Raw genomic sequence first — 25,124 nt, forward strand, 5'->3', positions numbered from 1 at the left:
GAATAATAAATAAAGCTTAAAAAAAAAGTCAGATCCTTCACCTCTTTCTTCCGTGGTCAAAAGTATTCTTTCACTTAAGTTCCTCATATCAATGTTCACAAATAAAAGAATTTTTCTTTTCTGTAACTGCATTGCTGATATCCTGTGCAGCAACTTTGTTTTGCAAGGTGAAAATTGTGAACTGCCCCTTGTATCATGCTTCAGAGTTCTAATATAAAACGTAATTCTTTCCTCTTGTGTTTGGACTGCATTAAACAGAACAGGATATAAAATATAGGCCAACTATTTCTCCTAAATTCCCTAATGGCATGATATTGAAAAAAATCTTCATGTGCTCACACTATTTAGATAACACTGGATAGTTCTTGCTCTCAGAGACTTGCCTTCACCGAGATTCTTTAGGTGAAGTGTCTCATAGCTTTTTTATGGTCAAAATCCTACAATTTGAATTTTGTGATTTTTTTTTAGTAAATTCTGTCTAGTAAAATCCCTCCATAAACAATCAGTTAAAAGTGCCTTATAGTGTTTATGGATCATTATTGCTTTTTTTCATTGAAAAGATAGTGTTGACTGCTCTTTACAAAAAAATTTCTTTTTTAAAAAATATCAGCACTCTTGGTAACTTGAATTTTCTTGACTACCTGGCCAATTAGCAAACCATATCAAAACAGCACTGATTAAACAAATAAAACGGCACAGAAAAGGATACCAATGTTCTGATAGAGATATCTACCATCTTGCTATGTGTTTTTTTTTAAATTCGAGATTCTTTCAAAAGTACCCAGTGTAGTAATGTGTCATAGATAACACTAAAAAGGTCCAAAGCTATAAACAACTTTCTAAAACAAAGTCCTTATGAAGAATAAACAGATGATTTTAAAAAGGAATAGTCTGAAATCACATATTTAAGGAAAATATTTCATTGATTTTAACAATAAGATCATGATTTTATTTGACAAATATATTCTTTCTTAAATTCTTTATGTACATTTTAAAAAGTCTATAAGATAAAAAGGAGGTTAGAGAGCTCAAGGTGTTTGGATGTTTCAGGTAGTACTTTGTTTATTGTCACTGCTGTTTTCCTGGCCACCAGTGGTGGATCCTAAATTCCCTTTTTATATATTCTGGTGGCACTTAGGAGTTCAAGTCTATAGGTGCTTCTTAAATCTTCTCTTCACTGTAGGAAGGACCCAGGACATCAACTGTCTTCTAGCAGCATTCTACGCACATACTGAAGGCCAGCACTGTTCTCTCACAGTCCACTCTCCCTCAGAAGGGAGAAACGCTCATCACACTTGGATTCCAGTTCCATGTAAATGTAGCATTTGTGCTCTCATAGTCTGAATGCTGCTCATGATTTTCTTTTGATGGCCAACCAGTGTGATCCCTAAACTCATCACATCCCTGAAAAAGACAAACGCACTTTTTATTAGGTACCTGGCCAAGAATGTATTTGGTGCTAAACTGTCATCGACTCTTTAATTAAATAATCTGTGTATCTAATCGTAGAGCCCTTGGGTATCATGATCATGTTCCTGCAGTGGGTCAGACTGGCCGCGGATTCAGCATTCTCCTCTGTGAAAACCTAACCGCTCAGCTCTCAATCTGCCCGGATAAATTACTTTCAAAGTGATTTGAAATTTTATATAAGAAATGATCAGTCTTAAAATTATTATTAATTTAAGGTAAGATTAGGAAATGTTATTTGAGATGTTGTATTCTTGAACCTAAGTGAAGTTTAAAAATATTAATTATTAAAATAAAATGTAGTATGAATAGAGATACTTCTGGGCTCTAGTAGATCAAGATTCATTAATGATCATAAAAAAAAGTTTATACTGAGTTTAATTATATAGTAATGCTGAGCACATTATTGGTTGTATACTTACTTTCAGTTCAGTTCAACCATTTGAATACCTTTCAGAAATAAATTATTATTTAAATCAGGGGTCCTCAAATTTTTTAAACAGGGGGCCAGTTCACTGTCCCTCAGACTGTTGGAGGGCCGGACTACAGTTAAAAAAAAAACAAACTATGAACAAATTCCTATGCACACTGCTAAGTCGGCTGCTAAGCAGGACAGGCAGTGGCGGCAAAAACACCCGGCGGGCCGGATAAATGTCCTCGGCGGGCCGCATGTGGCCCGCGGGCCGTAGTTTGAGGACCCCTGATTTAAAGCGTACACTACCCATTACCCACGTTTAATAGCTTAAATCTGACATAAGCTAACTGGATCTGTGTATGTACTTTTACCTTTGCGAAAAGCCATTAGGATTGAGCTTAAGTATTCAAGCACCTAAAATATAGCAACAGGACAGCACTGCACTATTTCGTAGCAGTGGTTTAATAAGACTGAGAGACACAGTCTTTCAGGGGAGTTGGTGACTTTGGGGAGACAGGCATAATTATGCCAGCTCTGCCCACGAGGTGACTGGCAGAAAACTTGACCAGATAGCATGTACATGCTTAAATTCATGTATACTCCATTTCCTGACATGTCAGAAAGCAGTATCTGATTGATGGCCTTCATCTCATCTTAAAAATGTGAAACCCTTCACACAATAGCATGTAAAATGGAGCCCTCTAATAAAACCTTCAAGATTGTTTCCCATTTTTAAAGCATTTTTCTTCTATCAGAATTTTTTATTTAATATACCTATGTATTTATTGTTGACAGTATTACAGATGTCTCCCATTCCCCACCCCCCTTTACCCTTCTCCTCCCAGCTCCTAACCCCTCTCCCCCAACCAGGTCTTCACCACTCTATTGCTCATTTTCAAACACACTGTCTGACTGACAGGAATTGTATCACCCATAAGTGTTGTGCAGCAGCCAAGGAAGCTAAGTTTAGGGTACATTAATAGATTTCATAAGGCCACATAATCAGTGACGGAGTCAAAACAGAAAATTAATTTTTACTTCCAGGTCAAAGCAATTTCAAAGTTGTTTTATCCAGTGATTCTTAAGGTTAAAAAAAAAAATTTGATGCAATATTCACACACTTTCCAAAAGATAAGTTAAAGTAAGCTCTTAGTTACAGTAAATTAAATTAAGCTTCCTTTGACCTCTTCAGAAAACAATCGTATTGAATGTCTCAATGCATTTTGGTATTGGGTTTGAAGCTTTGAGATTTTTAATGTCGGATACAAATGTGGTAAAAGATGTCCTTAGTTGCAATAAGGAAGGTTAGGAACTTAAATGATACAGTGGTTAATGAAAAAGGAAGTCTCACTGAATGATGTTTAGAACACTGGCTATCCAGACAAATTACCTACCACTTAACTAGCTGAGCTGGTTAGGGGAAAATATTTCAGCTCTCTGAGCCTTAGCCTGGTTGTATGAGAAACTATGGACTTAATAAAACTGTTGCTGTGGGGGTTAAAAAAAATACTGTATGTTCAAAGGCCTATTTAGGATAATGCCTGGCACATAGTAAATACTTATTAAAGAGATACTTTTCTCCCTTGTTTTGTAGTTCAGACCTCTTTAACATACCTCTACTATAAAGCTTGAATTATACGGTAAATACATTCCTAAATATAATTTAACAAGTTTAAGCTTACTCAATTGTCATTCTGGCAACTGATTCAAGGGAGTTGTAGCCAGCTGCTGTGAAGTTATCTTTATATCTTTCCATTTTAATAGCTTGTAGCCATTCTCCAACTGAGCAAAATGTAGTGAAGTCGGGAGTGTTTTGATCCAGAAGAGGGCTTATTGGCCTAGATAAGAAAAAAAACAAAACAAACAGAAACAGAAGAAAACATTTTTTTCCACGAACTACTAAAGAAAAAAATGTCTTGTCCTATACAAAAATAAGGGCACATAGGATAAAAGTACACATTTTAATTGATATTAAAATAATATAAATGTAAAACGTAAATGTGTAAGTATTAAAATAAACAGATATACTAATAAATTATAATGCATAAGGTTACCTAATTACTGCAGACTACAAAATTTATATTTTATTTATGTTTCATGACCACCAGATTGCATCGTCCATGCATTTTTAAAGGTACAGCCAGCAGTATTTGTGATCAGTACATATTTGTTCATTTGCTTCTCTGAAAGTAAGTGTGAGTAAAGGAAGCACATCTGGCTGTGGACTGACTGTTTTAGACCATGAGGGTGCTATTAAGAACAGTATGTACCACTGTGCTGAGGGCTCCCTTACGAGACCGTGTGCGTTAACACACCTCCTCAAGGGCCTGACTGACCTCCAGTGCAGACCAGAGCACTGGGTTTACCTGGCAGCTGAGGTTGAATAACTACCAGCATGCATCACAATGGAGGAAGTCAAGTTCAAAGAATGGCGTGTTTCAGACACTTTTTATTTTAATGTTTTTGTGTAACACACTTTACTTTTTTAAAAATTTATTTATTGTCTAAAGTTTTACATGTCTCCTTTTTCCCCGCTGGACCCCACTCTCCCAATCAGACACTTTTTAACTGGTATATCTCTTTAATCATGTATTGAATTACTTTTACAAATGTTAATTTCAGAGACTTATTTTGCATAATTCACAGCAAAACAATAAAATAGATAATATGTCACAAACTAGGGTACTAGCAAAACAAAGCCTAATAATAATAATAATAATAATAATAATATAAATAGAAATGATTTGAAAATGTGAAATGTCACCCAATCACAAAATTCCAATTTAAATTTTTTTTCTAAATGGCAGCCACTGATATCTATCATAACTTTTAAGGAAAACACACACACACAATAATAATTAGTAGGTCTCTTTAAACACCAATTCAATTGAGGTAAGCTGTCTGAAAATAAAAAATGAAAACGGTAAACACAATATATTTAATAAGGACTTATAATGTAAGACACATGTCCATTGGCCATTGAGATGGGCTGAGGAGATAAATGGTTCATGTGAGCATGTTAATTTCTCCCAGGTTCCACTGCCTTAGGCATTTCTTACCTACTGCAGGTTCCCAAGGGTGTTTTCAGACTACTTGGGTTTCGAATCATTTTGTCCAGAATTCCAACTATCTGCTCGAACTTGGGCCTTTCGGAGCGTTCCTTCTGCCAGCAGTCCAGCATGAGCTGGTGCAGGCCCGCGGGGCAGTCCATGGGCGCCGGCAAGCGATAGCCTTCTTCTATCGCTTTTATAACCTACAGCCAAAAGGACATTACACATATTACCGACGGAGGTTCACTTGTAATTAAGTGAATTGCCCAGAGGCAAAGTGACTCATCCTGATAAAAGTGAAGCACGCTACTTTGCAAAAGACTTCCCCGCACCCATACATCCGTAAATGTTAAGCCTCTATTACAGGGGTGCACGAGCAGGATGTGATGACATTTTCTAGTCAATTCAGCAAAGGGGAACAGCAATTAAGTTCACTCAGGTGACAATAGATGGAAAATCTTTTAATGTCATCCCAGAAGTGTTCAAAAGGGAGTATGTTATGGAACTACTTTACTCGTATGTAGCTGTGCATGTACATATTTGCCTATAGATTTTTCAAGTTGTAAGAGGAAGTTCTGTGTTGCCCAACATTGAATCCCTAAAAGTTTCACTTTTTGTATTTTTTAAACAAGATATCAAAATAGGTGAATGGTACTATGACAGTAAATATTACCAAGTACACTATTAAATAATATGAAGCGTATATGTTTAGAAAGTATACTAGTGTTATATGCTGAAGCCTATTTGCACTGGTTCAGGAAGGTGGTTAAATCACCTTGCAACTCCAAGTTTAGTGACGTCACAGTGCCAGACTGAAATGGGCTTTGGGGAAGAGGGCAGTGGGTGGCAGAAAGGGTTACACTAGGCAATTGAAAAAGGTTACAAATCAGGGCTTTCCCACTCAGAGTCCTGGTTGTTATACTTTTATCAGCATATCCCTGCCCATCTGTCATAAGAAAAGCGTAATATGCTAATTAGACTGGACATCCTTGCGGACGACCTTCCAGATGAAGCTGAGGCTGCGAGGGAAGCCCAAGTCCTGGGTGCCTGCATCCAGAGGAAAGCCCGGGTCCCGGGTGCCACAGGAAAGCCAGTGCCGGCAGCCAGGGGAAGGAAGGCCTAGTCTTGCACGAATTTTGTGCATCGGGCCTCTAGTTTATATATAACAGCCTAAACTGATATTTATATCAAGCTTTGAATGTTAATAAAAAATAGGCTTCTATAAACATTTGTATGGGGCAATCAGAAAGTCTAAAAGTTACTTATGCAGACTTATTTTTTATTTATATGGAATGAAAAAATAGATCTTAAAAATCAGAAATTGTTATAAATCTGAGCAACACAAGAAAACTAATAGAAGGGCAAAGAATACAAATAAGAATTTGCAAAACATTATAATATTCAAGGGGGATTAACAAATCCTTTGATACTAAGGTAACAGTAGAAATATAAGAAAAACTGACAAACAAAAGAGGTGACCTGGAGTTTTTGAAGAAAATAAATCCAAAAGCTGGCTTTAAGAAATGCTGATAAAGTTAGTATTTGTAGGGAATCACATCCTTAAGATGCTTGTTGACATTCAAGAATTGCGCATTCAAATGTAAAAAGGTTGTAGGATGGCATTAGTAAAGTAGCTGACATCAACAGTTTTTAGAGAAAATCCTTTGGAAAAGAAAAAAGAGTCCACTTGAATTTAAGAAATATCCATATATGCAAATTGATGAAGCTTAAAAGGTAAATAGATTGACTTAATTACAGTAATTTTTGAGAAGTACTGTGAGTATACAAGCCTCAGACCACATTCTCTCCTGATCATTGTGTCTTATATATCAGTTTACTAGACATCTTCCTCTGGACCTTCCACAGGCATCTCCTACTTCACATAAGCACACACACACAAATGGTAACTCTGCAAAGATCACAAGTATATAACTATAGGGGAAATTAATAAAAAAAAACTTTTAAATGCAAACAATTTCCTGTGGCTTTGTACAGTCCAGTGACAGGCCTATACTTGGACTCAAAAGTGCTCTATGTTAAACGACTTAGATAGAAGTAAAAAAAACTGTACTTTGGAAAGCTGTGTTGTTATTTAAATAAATTATGCATCCTATATAATAAAAGCCTAATATGCTAAGTGTCTGGTCATCCAGTTGGCCGTTCAACCAATCAAAGCATAATATGCTGATATGCTAAGGCAGCTCAACTGATCGCTATGACATGCACTGACCACCAGGGGGCAGACAGTCAACTGGTTGACCAGTCACTATGATGTGCTCTGACCACCAGGGGGCAGACGTTCTGACTGGTAGGTAAGCTTGCTTCTGGGGTCGGGCTGATTGGGACTGAGCAAGATGGACCAGACACGCCCTGGAACCCTCCCTTGCTGTCCAACCTCCCACGTCCCTCCCTGCCCTTATCATGCACCAGTGGGGTCCCTCGACCTGGCCTGCACCCTCTTGCAATCTGGGACCCCTTGGGGGATGTCAGAGAGCCGAAGTGACCACTTGCTATGATACACACTGACCACCAGGGAGCAGACGCTCAATGCAGGAGCTGCCCCCTGGTGGTCAGTGCACTCCCACAGGGGGAGCACTGCTTAGGCACAGGCCAGGCTGAGGGACCCCCCCGTCCTGCCCCAAGTGCATGAATTTCGTGCACCGGGCCTCTAGCAGTAAGTAAATAATAAAACTTCTAAAACTTTATGTATTCAAAATAACCAAAGAATAAACAATTGGGGGTCATTTTTTTTCATAGGAAAAGGAGTGTTTGAAGTTGTTGGAATTTGAACAGTTTCTTTCTGATTTGACAGGACTGCATTCCCATGTCCATAACATTGGTGCTGTCCCTATAACATCCTGACCTGTTTCCCTGCTTGCAGTTTGTCTTCCTCCCATGTCCAGAAATAATGCAGGTGGAAGGAGCTTTCTTTATTTATTTCCCTCTAAATAATATTTTAAAATGATAAACCTAAATCTTATCAAGATCTTTCTGACACAATACTCTTCAACATCTCTCCCAGAGGTTTCTTTAGTTTTGAACCCAAGAAATTCTTAAGTCTTTGTGCCAATAAACACAGTATCATGCCCTGAAAGACTCTTACAGGAATAAAATAGTTAAGAAACCTCTGTAGTTGTCTTATTGCATTATAGGAATGACATGATTCCTATCATTAAAACAAAAAAACAACATGTATCATAATCCAAAATGGAACTTGTAGCTCTCAAAGATACAGTGGTTTACACATTTTTAACGGAGCAGCAGCAATATATAACATTTAAAATAAGAGATGCTCTGGACTGGGAATCAATTTGGGGCTTTAAGGGCCCCATTAACTATCATGCCCTCACCTATATGAGCACCAGAGATGCTTGCTGGGAACCTCGGCCTGGCCAGAGCACAATTTGGCATACATACCTTGGTTTTGCCTGTCCAGATCTAGCCTTAGTATTTAATAAAAGTCAAAGAAAAAATTTATAAGCAATTTCTAATTCTATATAGTTTCCTGTGAAATAAGAAGAGACTAGGGTAAATGCCATCCATAAAAATCCGCTGGGATACAACAGGAGTACTTGGGCATGCACTGTAAAAAAATACTTAGGAATAAACACAAAAGTTGCTCGTTGAGAAGTGTTTCAGTATGATTATAGTATGACCATTGTAATTAAGAGAAAAAGCAGCACCCATGATAATGGGTCTGTAGTCACTCAACATAGGATATAACATGATTGGCTTCTGTTCTCTGCTCATGCCCATTTTCATATCATTAACCTCACATAACATAACCCACATTTTACACAATTAAGTACTTCAGACCCCACTTAAGGGATTATGGCAAAGTTTAAAAAAAAATCACAATTTTGTTTCTATATTAATATAAAAAACCCACAAAGGCATAAATTAGTCGTGGCTTTTAAAAGAAAAATAAATTGAGGGCTCACAATTTAGTTGAAAATAAATTTAGTTACCATGTATTATATTTTCAAAGCTCTTAAGTGTTCTAAAATGAAACACTTTAAGAATTTATCTTTATGCCCCATATCTTTATGGAAGCTTATTCTTCATTATCCTTATGACCATTTGCTAGTAAAATTAAAAATGCATTGGCCTAACTCAAAGAAAAAAAAAAAACCTATTTGAGTACTATGCACAGAAAAACAATCAAATCTGTACAATGAAGAATTTCAAAATATGAGTGTAAAACTTTTATTCAAATTAAGACATAAATTCAATGAAAAGCTAGCTTCTTTGAGTGCCAATTATGAGTATTTTCAATTTCTACAATATCTATTACCTTTGACTGCATTTTACATATATAAAGATTTTTCTCTGAAAGACCATTATGGAAAGGGCTATAAATCTGCAGATTTTATTCTTTAAAAAGAATGAAAATTGGCAACTTATTTAAAATGATCAGCTTTGATTTTAATAGCAAATAACAAGATTCTAACTGCTTCCATTTGGTGAAAATTCAAGAAATTTCTAAGTACGCAAAAATACAATGAGCATTCATTCATACAAGTGTTAATTAAGTCATAAAGCCTTGGGTGTGAGTGTCATTATCCTATGCATGTTATCTTTTCCCAAGTTTTTTTTTTTTTTTTTTCTCACACACATATCTAGAGTGTAACTAAAGCCTCCCGGCAAGGAACTCCCTACCTCACCGACTTCTACAGTAGCCCTTTCCTATTTCTTCAGCGTGATCACAGAAACCTCCCTTTATTCAGCATGCAGCCTGGGATTTTGTGAACTTGCTTATAAACATAACCATCAATTTACTGCTTATTTTCATGGCATCTTATTACAGGCTTTCATAATCTCAAGCATTTGATAGTTGGGGGCTTTCTACATTCCTGACAAATTCCTAGCAACTAAATTTAAACACTATAAAGTGAATTGATTCACTTAATAAATCAATTTAGGCTAATTAAAAAGGTAATATATCTGAAGATCTGGTGAAAGCAAACTTTCCAGAAAAACACAATATATTCTCTGATACACAGGATTTCCATATGCATGAGGGGTTTTAGAGATCTCAATCCTCTCCATGAATTCCTAGCAGAGACTCCAAGTTAAAAAAAAAAAAAAAAAAAGCTTTTAGCTAGAGAATTTTTTACCAGAATAGAATTATTTTAAATTATTCAGGTTTTTCACCATTTTTGTATTGAAGATTGTACATATAGGTAATCCCCCCAAAAGGTATACATACTTTAAAAACAGCTGATAACTCAATTTTTACTCCTTTTCAGGTTAACTGGTTTGAAATAATGGGTGAAGCCAAACTAAGCTTTGAATAAATAAAATTTATCCACTAGACGTTTTTATGGGGCTACATAAAAGATAAAGTTTATGGTACAAAACCAGCAACAGTCGATGAATTGAGGGTGCACAAATACTAAACAAAATGATTCTTGATGTTTGTGATTCCATTGCTTTTCATTATCGGTGGATCAGTCATCAGTTTGAAAACAGGGATTGTAAAAAAAATATTATTCATTTCTGTCGATTCTTTTAAATTTTCAAAGTGAACTGTATGTTAATAAATACTGACTTTATAATCATTTAAAGTGTGTATACATTTTTTTGGGATACCCTATATAACTGCTCAAATAGCACTTTAACAATACAAGTATGAAATAATAAATATTACCCTATAAGAGAAATATAAACATCAAATTCATTACCAAAACTGGCATAGGAAATCTCCTACTATTACATAAAATTGTGTCTGAATTTAACAATTAAGACATTCAAAATTAAAAAAAAAGAAAGAGGTGCTAAATGTTCTACATCAGAACAAAGCTGTATTCTAGACATCATTTAACTTAATTGATAAAACATTTATTAATTCATGATACACTATGTTATCTTCATGATATTTAATGTTCAAGAAAACTTAGAGAATTCTAAAAATGAAAACGGAAGCTATTTATTGTTTTCTTAACTATTTCTATTATTTGTTTTTAGAAGTTAGGTGAACTTTGAATTTAAGTTATCTTATATTCTTGTCATTCCCTTTATGTTTGAATCTAGTACAGAAGGAGGGTGTCAAAAGAAATGAAACTCTACTGAGTGTCTAGGGAATATCAATATTTCTCTTTCTCTGCCCCAAGGATTTGTTTGCTCTCGTTTTGACAGCCCATGGAATCTTTGACACTGACACCTGTCAAATATTAACAACTTTGCCTCTGCCAAACGGACGCATCACTTAGACTTTTATCTTTGAAAAACCAAAACCAAAACCAAAAAAATAAATAAATAAAAATTAAGAAGTTTCAAGTCATCTCTCAATTTAAAATACCAAAAGATTTAAATGACTTAAAAGTTTCACCTTTACAGACTGTGAACTCCAGGTAATGCAGAAATTTGTAAGGAAATATACTGAAAATAACTTTACCGACAGTCTGATTTGACTTTAGCTGTCTAAAAATAACTATAAATTTTAAGAACCATATAAATTTGATATGGAAAATTCTAAAATAAAAAACAAAGGTAGTTGGTCCCCATACACCTTGCTAAGCTTTTGCTTCTGAACTTGCCAGTGTGTTCCCTTGGAGAATTTCTCATCAGCTATAAACCAAGATCTTCTTCAGATTTCTACTTCCTAGATTTACACTTCCTCTACTTTTATCCAAATTTCACTCACATTGTCAATAAGATGAACTATATAATTCTGCCAGTATTTGAAAGTTTTAGACCTATAAAATGTCAATTACAAAAAAAATTCAACCTAATAGAAGCAAAAATTCACACTCACTTATATTGTTTTATAAATGGTCTCTGGGTGTGAGATGTATAACCCCCAATAGGCTACCATTTTCTTGTATCAAAGAATAATAGCATATTTTGTCTTAGTATGTAACAGTATACACATTAATGAGCACTATGTCTTCTTTAGGAATTTCCAAAAATGCTTCCATTGTGATTACATTATGAAATATCACTATGAAACACCAATATTGATCATAAAATTTAGATTGTCTCATGAAATGGAAATTTAGTTATTCCGATTAACAATGATTTAAACAGGTTTTCTCAGAACATTAAAGAAAAAGAATAAGATAAAAACAAAAAATAACCACAATCACAACCTTCTTTACCCTCCTCTCCACAAATGATGCTTTTACTCCTGTGACTCTCCCATTGTAGCTGGGCAAGCAAAGCATCATTACCTTTAATAAGGAGGAAATATCCTGTGGAGGCTTCTATTATATCTAGAGATTTAAAGGTAAAGGAAAACACAATTCTTCAAAATGGAATTGATTGAACCACTAATTTATGGTAATTATTTAGTAATTTGTGGTATTAATTGTGTAAACTCAGCAATTATCCTACATAATAAAGAGCTAATATGCTAATGGCCATCATGCCATCACGCCTTAATGACCAATCAGCAGGAGGCACATGCGGGTGGGCGGGGACTTGATACTGCATCCTCCTGGATAAAGCCGCAGCGGCTGCCTGAGGCTCAGGCAAGCTGTGGATGGCGGCTGCCACTGCCCAGGGCCCGAGGCTCAGGCAACGAGGGCTGGGCTGAGGCTCAGGTAAACCGTGGTGGCTGCAAGGGCTGAGGCTCAGGCAGCCATGCAGCTGGCAGTGGCAGCAGCAGAGGCGTGATGGGGGCGTTGCCTTCCCCGATAGCCGGGTTGCCTCCGCCTCCTACAGAGGGAGGCCAGAGGCAGCAGCAGTGAGGAGGTGATGGGGGTGGTGCCTTCCCTGATCAGCCATGGGGAGCGGGCCTATGCCATCAGTAGGACATCCTCTGAGGGCTCCCGGACTGTGAGGGGGGCAGGCTGGGCTGAGGGACCCCCCCAGTGCACAAAAATTCATATAACATTTTTATAATTCAATAGAAGTTTTATCATATGAGCCATTACCTACATATTGCAATAATAATGGATATCAATGTATTAAATCATTTTTGTTTAAATAGTGTAACACCTACATCTTGATTTGACATGTCCCAATAAGGTCTCTCTCCGTAAGACATAACTTCCCACATGACTATTCCATAGCTCCATACATCACTGGCTGATGTGAACTTCCGGTACTGGATGGCTTCGGGTGCTGTCCACCTTACTGGAATTTTCCCACCCTATTATAACAAGAAATCAACATTTTAAATATGTATAATAACTTATAAATCATTTATAGCAGAACCATAAAGCTACCATTAAACATCTTTATATTTGGTTGGCAATTCAGCAGTATCACACCTATCCATCTTGAATCTCTCTAAGTGTATTTAAAGTTACTAATCTGTTTTTTTAAACCATTACAATATTACACTTTTATGGCAACTCAGTTAATGGGCCTTATGTGGTCTCAGGAGTCTAGTCAAAAGACAATGACAAATTATGCAAAGTAACCACTAAACTGGAATGAAATATGGTGTATTTAAGTAAACCTTCACATATTTCCCTTTTATACAATCTCACAAAAGTTGTAAGACTTAGCATAGCTAATCTTCTTTTAAAATCTTTATTTAAAATAGAATTATATTTCTTTTTTGCTACAAGTATGAGTACTAGTAATAGATGTTGTACATGACTTTACAGTATATTATTTATCTGAACATCCCAATATATAAGATAAGCATGCTATCATTCTTCTTATTATTTCTTCTCTTATCCTATATGTAGATTATAAAAGCAACAATGATTCTTCCAAAAGGAAAAAAAAAACAGTAACAAAACAAAAAACTCCTGAGGTTAATTTGCCCTTTTTTCCCCTGTTAATTTTGTATCATTACGCTTTGCTTTCTTGGTAGGAAAATCTTAGGAATATGAAGAGATGCAGTAACAGACTTTTTCTTACAGTTGTTGTATAGACAGCTTCTGGATCGTCCTCTATAACCCGGGAAAGGCCAAAATCTGACACTTTACAGACAAGATTGCTGTTGACAAGAATATTGCGAGCTGCAAGGTCCCTGTGAACGTATCCCATGTCGGCCAAATATCTCATTCCAGCAGCAATTCCTCTCAGCATTCCCACTAACTGAATGACTGTAAATTGCCCGTCGTGTTTCTACAGGAAGACAAAAATAAAGTCCAGTAAACTGTGCTTTGAAGGGAAAGAAATCCCCATGAAAAAGTCAGCACACTAGTCATTTCCTTTTGTATAATAGGATTTGTTCTTTTTCATACAATACAGACATTTGTGAAAAACAAAATAAATACTGATTTTACTGAGAGGCAAATAATACAAAGCAGAGTTTAGGTAATCAGTTATTTGTACTGATGTCATTAATATTAATTAATAATAGCTCCATAGTACACAAATCCAAAAGTATATGCTAATTTTTAGGTGAAAGTTAAGGAATGGCACATCCAAACATATCCCTCACAGCTAAGTGTTTTCCTCACTAGATAAAAAGTTATGAAAATCACCTAAAAACATATAAAGGTACAAAGACACATATATTATTTCGCCCAAATGGTAAAAAAAAAAAAAAAAAAAAAAGGGAGGACATTTTTTATTAAATATAAAGAGAAACTAAGAAGTAGGAAAGGATTATATTGACTGACTTTGTTTTCTTTTTATACTTTTCCTGGTTTTGCTATTAGTAGGAACATTACTTGCAACAAAAAGTCTCTAGACTAGGTATACTAGCCAGTGGGCTTGAACAATATGTGCAACTGGACTGGCTATCATCTATGTTTAACCCACAGATTTCTCCAAATGAATTACAAGTACGGTGCATGAGGACACTGGTGTTGAGTTGATTAACTTGCTAGGTGATGCTTTCCTCCCAGGAGCTTATAGTCATGCCTATCACACAGATGCGGCAACAGCAGCAATACAGATGTCTCTAAGTCTCCTGAAGGCCTGTGAGTCTGGGTAGAACGTACAATTCTAGATCATCTATGACAGCTCTGCACGTCCTCTTAGTGCTTAGATTATTTTCTCTTTGCCATTTAAAAAAATGTTAACATGTGTTCATGTTCTTAGGTGAAAGGTCTCTGAGGATGAAAATGCATATTTTGAACATTTAGAATGTATCATTTATAAAAATAATCACATGCTATTAATTTTAAAAATGTTAACAATTCGACATTTTATGCTCAGGGTTCACTTAACAGCACAATAGAAATGGCTCCACAGAGCAGAACTGGGGTCATGGTACCAATATTATATGGTTATTTCACTTTTCAGTCTTCTCTGTATTAGCACTGTATTTCATCCTTAATTGTACTAGAAAAGTAAAATGCTACTCTACAACCTGTATTCAAATTACAGGCCTTTAGGTATCCTCTGTACTTGAGGTAGCATATTAATGGAAACTAGTTTTTTCACTACATTGTATCAGTTGAATGATCAAAATGATTCTAGTTCAAGCCAGTCTAAGGCTCTGAATTTTAACCTGCTTAACAACTTTCTAACTTGTTTATAATTTTCGCTGAAAAAAAAAAAAAAACAACAACACACACACACACACACACACACACACACACAACTTCAGGACATTATTTTGGTAGCATGTATGCAATATGTTTAGAATGGGAGAATAATTTTGCTACTTACCCTGAGAAATGCATCTAGAGATCCATTTTCCATGAATTCTATTACAATCATGACAGGTTTCCCTAAAATTAAAAACATATATACATAAGAAAACAAAAGTGTTGCTTCAGAAAAATGCAACCTCAACTTCAAGGTTATTCTCCTTCTCATCCGAGATAAAACACATGGTGTTTTTTGAAAGACAAATGCATGAGAGTTTCAAAAGTTTCCAGTACTGCTGCTAAGGTCAAAGAGTCCTTAAATGTCTAGAACATGGTCACGATTCAAAAAATTAAACAATAAAAATCAGTGTGTTCTTCTGACTCCTGCTTTGTGAACAAAACTCAGGGAAAATGTCACTTTACGTAAAGTATGAAGACTAAAACTGTACCGCCTCTATGGTTTTTGAGCTAAGGGGGAAAAGAAAATCTCAGTCGCTTTAGCTATCAGATATTATTTTATTCTAATCCTGCAGTCATTTGATTTTTTTCCTGAGGTGCTGACACAAAAGAAGAATTGTTTAGTCAGCACATGCCAAGAAAAACATTCATTTAGAATGTGCAATATGTTCGTACTTTGATTTTTTTTACTCTGTGTGAAATGACACTAATTTCTGACAGCCCACGTGGTAAATGAACGGTATGATCAATATCTACCTCTTGTAACAACCCCCTCCAAATGGACAACATTTGGGTGGTCAAACTGCCCCATGATGCTTGCTTCGCACAGGAAGTCCCTCCTTTGTTTTTCCGTGTACCCGACTTTCAGGGTTTTTATGGCCACAGCAACATCTCTTTTCCCTGGAAGTTTCAAACGTCCACTGCACACTTCTCCAAATTCTCCTGAAGCAACAGAACAGGCAGATGTGTTTTAATTGCAGAAGTATTTCCTCTCTCAAAGTAAATGCAAATAATCCATTAAAAGTACTTTTAAGCTTTTCTAAAGTCTGTTACACAAGCTACTATTTTTAAAATGAATTAACAAAAACTCTTTCAGAAACAAAATTTAGAATTAAAATTTGCTATCTAACGCACACTGCCTACTAAAGGGAACATCAGCAAATCCTAAACACTGCTACCTCTTTTATTGTTTAAGGGGCAAATAGTTCTTCAAGATTTAAGAGTGTTGAATTCGTATGCCCCATGACTACTACATGAAATGGACTTGGACTGAAAATGTAACATTATTATTAAAATACATTGAACACATAGAAACTAATATTCCTTTTCAATAATCCATGCATATTAATTTTCGGCGTGAAATTAAATAGTACAAAAGCTACTGAATACCTTACAAATACAAGAAAAAGAAATAAAAATGAAAGCTTAGCAAGAAGATGGTAAATCAAGTAAGAGGAAATATATTCCAGCAAAATTCAGAAACATGCTAATTTTTTATAATACTGTTATTTCTTAAGTACAGGCCAAGCTTAAAAGATAGCTTACAAAAGAACAGTATCTTAAAAAAACAAACAGAAGGCAAAAATGCACAGATTCTCTGTGTCACATGCTTCTTTTTCACTTTTTTCTCTCTTCAGATTTCACAAACAAGTACAGCCTCATTGCTTCCAACAGTTCAGGTAAATGCAAAAGCTCTATACTTGAGGTATAATTATTTGCCTGTCATTATGATGTATGACTTTCGATCTTGGCTAAATGGAAGAGCTGAATAAGGAAGCTACAACAGCCTTACCTGCACCAATCACACGCTCAATTTTAATACAGGAGGCATCTAGCTCCTTGGCGAATTGATGGACAGCTCTATTTGGGTCCTCATAGGTTTCAGGGTCAATGTAGGTTTTGGTGCCTGGAAATTTAACTGTAATGATGTAAGAAAGCATGACTGTGATGAAGCAAAGCACTTATTGTGCAGTCAGCCCAGGAATTTCATTATGCAGAGTGCTCCTTGGAACAGGGAACTTGCTTCCACATCACCTGATTCACAGCGGTTTTAACAGACTACTTCAGTCTGCGGGCGTATAGGTATTATCTGCAAGCTTCTATAGGTTACATAAGATCCAGCTCATGGGTTACTAACTGAATTGCTTTTCCGATAAATCAACAAAATACATCACCAAAATTCTCTGTCATGACTTATCAGACTGGAGGTTTAATTAAATTCACTGCTATCATGGCACAGTTCAAGCCATACTGAGGTTAGTAATGGACTTGGAAACACATTTGTAAATCTATCAGTCAGTCAATCAATCAAACACACACACTGGGAAAAGAAGACATTTCATATACAGGTAGCCTACTACACTGACAGCAATATTAAAAACATTTAGACATCTCACTTATTCTTTTGGTTTATTTTTTTTAAAAGACCAACCACCGTTGACATATACATAAAATTAATACAAGAAGTGAGGGCCACTATCACAGACTCAGAGAGAAATCTACTAAAAACACAATTTCATTTTTACCTTACAGGGCAATAGGGGCCAGAATGTACAGAGTCCAGAGTAAAGTTAGAAAATTTACAATATTCCTGGGATCTGCTAACCATGTATGACACAGTTTGAAAGAAGAATGGTTTATATGAACTTTCATTTATAAGGCTCTGGAAGGAGGCAGCCAATATGCCTCAGAAAAAGTAGTCAAGATTCAAACAGCATAGAATCATAAAAGTTGCAAAAGTTAAAATCTTCTTAAAATGCACCGGAAGCATGCAGGTAACAGATAATGCGATGTTAACTTTAAATCAAATTCAGTTACAATAATGTACTCCAAGTCAGTCATATGGTTAGAGACAAAGATAAGATAGGCATATATTTGGTTATATTAATGCAATGAAAAGAATTACACTATATCCTCAAAAAAACTTTATTGTTTTTAACAAAGCCACTGAACAATCTTTTCATTAAATCTCACTATTTGGAGAACAATATATTTCTTTATGTATTACACTGCAGCCTAACTGTGCTTATGTCATCACATTAAATTAATCTTTTAAAAATAAACACATAACAAACAAAAGGAAGCAGAATGTATGAAGGAAAATGGGATTTAAAAATCTTGATTTATTCTGCTGTAGTTGATTGTTTATCCAAAATTGATTGTCTTAAACAATTACTGTTCCAGTTTATAAAACTGACAGATGCTCATTTGTTACTAAAGCTGAACATGAAGAAAAAAAAAAAAACACACAAGAAGAAAAGAGAGAGGGGATAGAAAGAGAAAAGAGAGAAGAAGGAGTACAGGGAAGAGGGGGGAAGAGAAAAAGAGAGAAGGGAAGAAAACAATAGGTTAACCTCCTAGATTGGCAGGCAGATGGAGAATGAGCCATCTTCTCCCTTTTTATTCTCTTTCTTTCATAGTTTTTGTTTTGTTTTGTTTTGCGATAAGGGAGCTAGAATGGAGGTAACCTTCTGCATCTCAAACGGGGTCTCTGATGGTTCTTTATTCAAGCTGTCATAAAACATTTTGACAGGCCACAGCGATTTTGGCATAAAAACATGAAATACTGCCCAGCTTGGATTCAAAGACATTGTTGGAAGAAATGGTAGGAGGAAACAAAATGTAAATTGGAATTGCTTCACTGAACTCCTCCATTGTGTTTATATCTTTAAATGTAGTACTTGGGCCATGGAGAGTGGAGTGTGCCTGATATAAACGGCTGGACATTCTATTACATTCTGTGCTCTGAAAGCTAGTTAAATGGTTTGCTTTCATATTTCCGTAGAAATCCAATCTGGTGCCTTAGCACCTAAGGAAATTGTTTGTATACTAAAGGAATAAAAGGACACCTCGTTGCCAATAGCTGGTGACCATACTGCTGTACTTAGACACAGTCATGAACTCAAATACAATGTCTGTTTCTTGTCAAATGATAAGGAAAGACATCCTTGTTAAAAGGGTGATTCAAAAATAACAGGGATTAACCAGAATAGGATAGTTAAGTGCACTTTGCTTCATTATTCATTTAAAAATTGATTTTTAAAATAAAATACATTGATATAATTTCTGAATATTCTGGTCTGTGGCTTATCTCATTAAGGCGGTGAGCTTTTCTGTGTTTTAGTCGCTCATTTACATGTCTCATGAGTGTTAAATATCTTAAAACCAACATAGATATTTTTGCTCTGGAGATGAAAACTGTATATTTATCAAGCTTATCTTGTCTACGTTAGCAAGTAAAACATGCCGCCCTATTTTTTCTAATTACAAACTGAATGTCAAATGCAAAAAAAGCAAATGGCATTAAAATATAAAACTGAGTGATGACAATTAAGCATAAGGCTATATAAGTTTTACATGAGCCATATTTCAACTTACTTTCTGCATTAACCTGCAAGCTAAAACTAAGACATATTTGGTAATTTTGAGATGTCTCAGAAATACTCAATAACAGAAACAAAGGTGACATGCTGATTAAAGCAATATTAAATGATTCTACCACCAAATTATTCACATATGGGCAGAATCAGGGACTGCAGGAACTATGGTCTTAAGTTACTCTCCTATATACATTTTAAACTAGATATAAAAATTTAGGCATTCAAGATTGGAACCTCTTTTTCCTATCTGCGGAAGTGTTAAAATTATTCTCTTATGTCCTGAGAGAGAAAAAAGTAACCTCCATTTTTTCTGTACATCCTCTAACTAAAAACTGCCTATGGCACTCTCATCGCCTGAGGCTGTTTTCTCCCAGGAAAATCACTGCTGGATTAGCAATGGGGAAGCTCCAATATCAGGAGCACATCAAATAATCCCAGAGGGGGGAGGTGGTGGGATCACATGTATTCAGCCATAATCAGGGGGAGAGTTAAGTTTTATGAGGCTTCTACAATTATGATACCCTCTTTAAGTAAAAAGAGATTATACACACAGGATGGCTAGGGCTTTACCAGGTCCTAAACAGGGGTCTGTGAAAGTGAGGGGCCCTGGAGCTTAGGCTTCTTAAAGAAGCCGCCTCTGGTCACACCTTTTACTTTAATTTGTAGTATCCCAAACACCCTCCCTGCCTGGAAATTAATGAGTTTCAACATCAATTTAGATATGTATTATCTAAAGCCACTTCTATTTTGAAAGCTAGAGTTACAGTGCTGGTTCAACAAATAAAAACATATTAAAGAAACTCAAAATTTGTGTCTTTAAATAACACATTTTCTCCATAGATGCCTATATAATCTTGTTATTTTAGAATGGGTGCATGGCAATACCTTCTTAGATATTAGCAAAATAAATTGATAAACAATACAATAATAGATATAATTCTTTTGCCATTTAGGAAATTTATCTATCCATAAAAAAATTCTAGTCAAGATGATTACTACTAAGAAAAATAATAAGTAAAATTGTTCTTAATAATTTCAAGGATTATCAGAACTAAAATCATTTGATTGTTAGATTTTTACTTTGGATGCATGGAGCCCTAACATTTACTCACATGGCTCTCATTTTTTACTTGTCATCCATAATGAACAAGAATAAAAGTAATGCAGATGGATATCTATTTGGTTACCTAACCTCTGTTCCAAATACGATTTCTAAAATGAATTTTTAAGAACTAGGTAATCCAAATCTACAGGAAAACATTGGAGGATTAAATCCTATTACTATACGTTTAATGTCTGGTAAAAATATCTATCAGTGATAGACAATGTATAGTAGCTGAAGAGAAAGTGGTTCCTTAGCCTTTCAAGGTAGCATACTTCATTAGGTGGTAAAGCCTTCTAATTTGATAAGAATTCCTTAGCTAGAACGCAGGCCATGCAACATTTAATGGATTATTATTAAAATAGTAGGAAACATTTGAAAAGGAAAAATTGTGACATAAAGGCAGCTTAATATATCCTGCAGTTATATTAAAATTTCTTATGAGATTACATATCAGAATATATTTTATTTTTTTTAATTCACATGATATGGCTTTCATTCTAAATATATTGTCAAATGCTTTAAAGCAGTACTTTGAGCTCATTATATAATTTCAAGGGTGATGCGTTAGGAATTTTTTCATGCCAATATTAACAACCAGGTTTCTGTATTAACTGCAATATATGAAAGTAAAGAAAAACCAAACACTTACAATGAAAGTAAAGCTCTTCATCCCCTTCTTGGTCAGCTTTGCTATATCCACAGTGCCTGAAAAAAAAAAAAAAATTGTGACAAACACATTCAATGATCTTCCTTTATATTTTTAAAATTCAGTAAAATATTTTATTTATTTTACAACATGCTAGTTAGATATATAAACAAAATACGAAAACTTCCTGTCCATAGTTATAAACATAATAGTAACATAGCAATTCATATGATTAAAAAAAGGCACAGAATATAAAGTATTTGTGTGAGACGATGTAGAAGGAACATATTTATAGATTTAGATTTATAAACGAGTAAATATTTGCTTCTACATTTTTTTCCTGGAAAACAACAACAACAACAACAGATTTTAAATGGTTTCCACAAACTTTAACTAGAAGAATAATTTTTCCCAATAGAAATGACAATACTCATCCCCTTAAACTAGAGGCGATGATTAAGTTCAAAGTTTATTTTGATCTTGGGAGAATGAAAACTTAGTGCCCTTTAATGTTTCATACCAGACAGAGAGTGTTTGCATTTACTATTCTAATGTACTAAGTAATAAGCCATGGGGGACCTAATTCTGAAAAATCACAAGTTTTATCTCAGAGATGAGAAGAAACGTGCGTTCTACCTTCTTCCGATGATGAAGCCGAAGACCATGAACACCAGGATGATGGTCCCCGCAACGGCGACCACAGCGATGATAATGACGGGGTTCTGCTCACTGGAGACGGCTGTGGCTGCAAACGGAGCAAACGGGCTCAGCAACACTCAACACCAGGCAAGCACTCGAGAGGTTAGACAAAATCTTACCAACAGGAGATAGCGATGCCATCAGATTCACCTCGAACTTTAAATAAATGCATTGTTTTCGATCAGTGTACGTTTAAATGTTATTTTTGCATTTTAAAGAAGTGGTAAGGACAGTACTTCATCTATTTTATGTTCCTCAGCTATAAAAGAAACCTATAAAATACATCATTGAATGCCTATCTCCTGCTTAGTGATTGGAAACTTGGTTATGAATCAGAGATAGAGATCTTTGGTCTACAATTGAGATTAAATCCCTATTTTTCCTCAGCAAGGTATGTGATCCTTCGAGGTCTGTTTTTCTGGAATATACAAAAAGAACCAAAATACATATTCTCTGTATTTTTTCAAAGTATCTTAAGTGCTTTATCTTTCATGTCATCAATATAAAATAAAAAATCATCATGTGATTAGAGTCATCGTGACTTAACAATTCACCAGAATGAAGAAGAGCAGAATTACTTGTATTAATTTGAAAAAGCATGCAATGCACACACATATGAGAGTTTAAGATTATAGAGGAGGTTAGCTATGTATGAAAGAGCAAACTTTCTGCAAGTACTTTAAAGAAGATTTCAGCATTATCTAATGGTAGACACTTCCTGCATGATGCTGGGTGATTCTTCTATGCTCATTAGGGCAAGCCCTGCTGGCCTTTCGGAGGGTCTCTCTGGGAACGGTATATGTTTACATGTCCTTTAAAGCAGCCTTTGATTCCAATTCTTCAGCAAGTCACATGGCCTTCCCACGTCCATTTTTCCAAATTAGTGGAGTTTTACTTGTATCGCAATTTGCAATTGTCATATTTCCCTCAGAGTATTATAATTTCAATGCCAGTATAGCCTTCATAAAGTAATCAAAGAAATATAAAACAATAAAAATGTATATTCCACGAAATGATTCAGTTTCAAATATCATATAACATATAATGTCCAACTAATGTAGTTTGTTTGTTTCTGAAACAATCAACGGCGGTAATCTTTAATTTACGGCAGGATGGAAAACATTACTCCTCCTTGCCAGTGGCAAGGGACTGGGTCTCCAGAGCAGTAAATTATATGTAGGCAGAGTATGTCCTGCCACAACAGGCAGCGTGAAGTTTTTTGTGTGTGTTTGTTTGTTTTTGTTTTTGATTGGCCTTCCTTTAGTTTATTTATGTCTTCCTCCTTTTGACAACTCATCTCTTAATTTTGTATACCTATGCTAACTATAGATAGCTTTTACCCTGAAAAAACATATAAATAGCTCTGGTATAATAATTTCTGAACAAAGGTATTATACACACTTGCCAATTCAGTACCTGCTGATTTATCCCCAAGGGAACTAAATGAGGCAGGGGTTGAGGGGAGGAAACAACTTTTAAGCTTTATTTTTGAATTACAGCTCAACAACAAAAAGATGATTTAAAGTTTTTTTGTTTGGTTGGTTTGGTTGTTTTCATCTGTCTTTTTATATGTGGTAAGAGAGAAAAAAGGATGGAGTAGTCTGTTCATGAAGAAGGAAAATTATACACATATGTATACAAAGTGTTTCTATTCAATCTATGTGTCCCATGGGTCTAATCCTTTGGTTCTCTTAGGTTCCGTTCTGCCCTTAACTTCAGGAACATAACTCCAATGAGAAAACTGAACTCAGGTGCATGATGAAATAGAACTTGTGAATATTCATTTATATGTTTTTATATCTAGCCGAGTCACACTTTAATCTTTCCATAGTCAACATCCATGGTTAATATTTTCAACTATTTCATGGGTAATAAAATTTAAAACTAAGTTATAGGTGTCATAATCAACACACCATGGTTTAAAAATGATAAAAACAGTAGAGTTGACTTTGCATTAGAAGGGGCTTTTAGGACATATGTGCAATGAAATAGTCTGTTTAACTTCTCTTTTCAAACAGTGCTCAAGTGACTTCTCTTCAGTGGCATCTTCCCTGCTGTTCTTCCTAGCACAGGGAGTCGCTGTTTGCTTACACTAACAGCATTGGGCCATGCACTCTATCAGCACTTAACGGCGTGGCTAGAATTTGTGTACAAGTCTGTCTTTCACTAAACTTTAAATTGAAAGTATCAACTCTGTCATGTGTCTGTACATCTCTAATTCTTAGCACAGTAGCTTGTGCTAAATCATTATTTCTCAAAGAATGGTCTGGGAAGCCTTGAGGATCCCTCAAGAGCTCTCCAGGAATGTGGAAGGCCAAAATTATTTTCATATAATACAATGTAATTTGACTTTTTTAAAATACGTTTTTATTGATTTTTAGAGGGAGGAAGGGAAAGGGAGAGATAGAAACACCAGTGAGAGAGAAACATGGATCAGCTACCTCCTTGCACGCCCCCTACTGGGGATTGAGCTGGCAATCTGGGCATGTGCCCTGCCTGGGAATCAAACTGGTACCTCTTGGTGCATGGGACAAAGCTAAACCACTGAGACACACAGCCGTGTTAATTTGACTTTTTTTACTCATATATGCTTATAAGTGCACAGAGTTTTCCAGAAGTTATATGACATGGGATGACATCATCACCCTGATGGCTAATGAAATGTGTGTTGAAAAAATGTTTCAGTTTAAATTTCTGATGTGGTGAATATCAATAGATATAATCTATACTAATAAAAGGGTCATATGCTAATTAGACCAGACATCTTCCAGACATCTTTCCGGACAAAGCCTCGGTAGCAGGGGCTGAGACAGAGGTGGTTAGGGGCGGTCAGGCTGGCAGGGGAGAGCAGTTAGGAGTGATCAAGCCAGCAGGGGAGAGCAGTTAGGGGGATCAGGCCGGTGGGGGAGAGCAGTTAGGGATGACTAGGCCAGCAGGAGAGAGCAGTTAGTGGCGACCAG

The 25,124-nt window shown here is 35.6% G+C and overlaps 1 protein-coding gene across 1 annotated transcript in view; it reads right to left on the reverse strand.

Moving 5' to 3' along the window:
* Positions 1-989: 989 nt before the first annotated feature.
* Positions 990-25,124, reverse strand: part of LOC103294148 (ephrin type-A receptor 7) — a 119,182-nt gene continuing 95,047 nt past the window's right edge. The window contains exons 6-15 of the mRNA XM_054722666.1: positions 22,102-22,210; positions 21,469-21,524; positions 17,128-17,253; positions 16,092-16,277; positions 15,457-15,518; positions 13,750-13,959; positions 12,878-13,027; positions 4,942-5,135; positions 3,565-3,720; positions 990-1,404 (exon numbers count right to left, since the gene is read on the reverse strand). Of these exons, the coding sequence (XP_054578641.1) occupies positions 1,290-1,404; positions 3,565-3,720; positions 4,942-5,135; positions 12,878-13,027; positions 13,750-13,959; positions 15,457-15,518; positions 16,092-16,277; positions 17,128-17,253; positions 21,469-21,524; positions 22,102-22,210 (1,364 nt within the window). The 3' untranslated portion in view covers positions 990-1,289. The remainder of the gene's footprint in view (positions 1,405-3,564; positions 3,721-4,941; positions 5,136-12,877; positions 13,028-13,749; positions 13,960-15,456; positions 15,519-16,091; positions 16,278-17,127; positions 17,254-21,468; positions 21,525-22,101; positions 22,211-25,124) is intronic.

This window comes from Eptesicus fuscus, chromosome 10, assembly GCF_027574615.1.
Source record: "Eptesicus fuscus isolate TK198812 chromosome 10, DD_ASM_mEF_20220401, whole genome shotgun sequence".
NCBI lineage: Eukaryota > Metazoa > Chordata > Mammalia > Chiroptera > Vespertilionidae > Eptesicus > Eptesicus fuscus.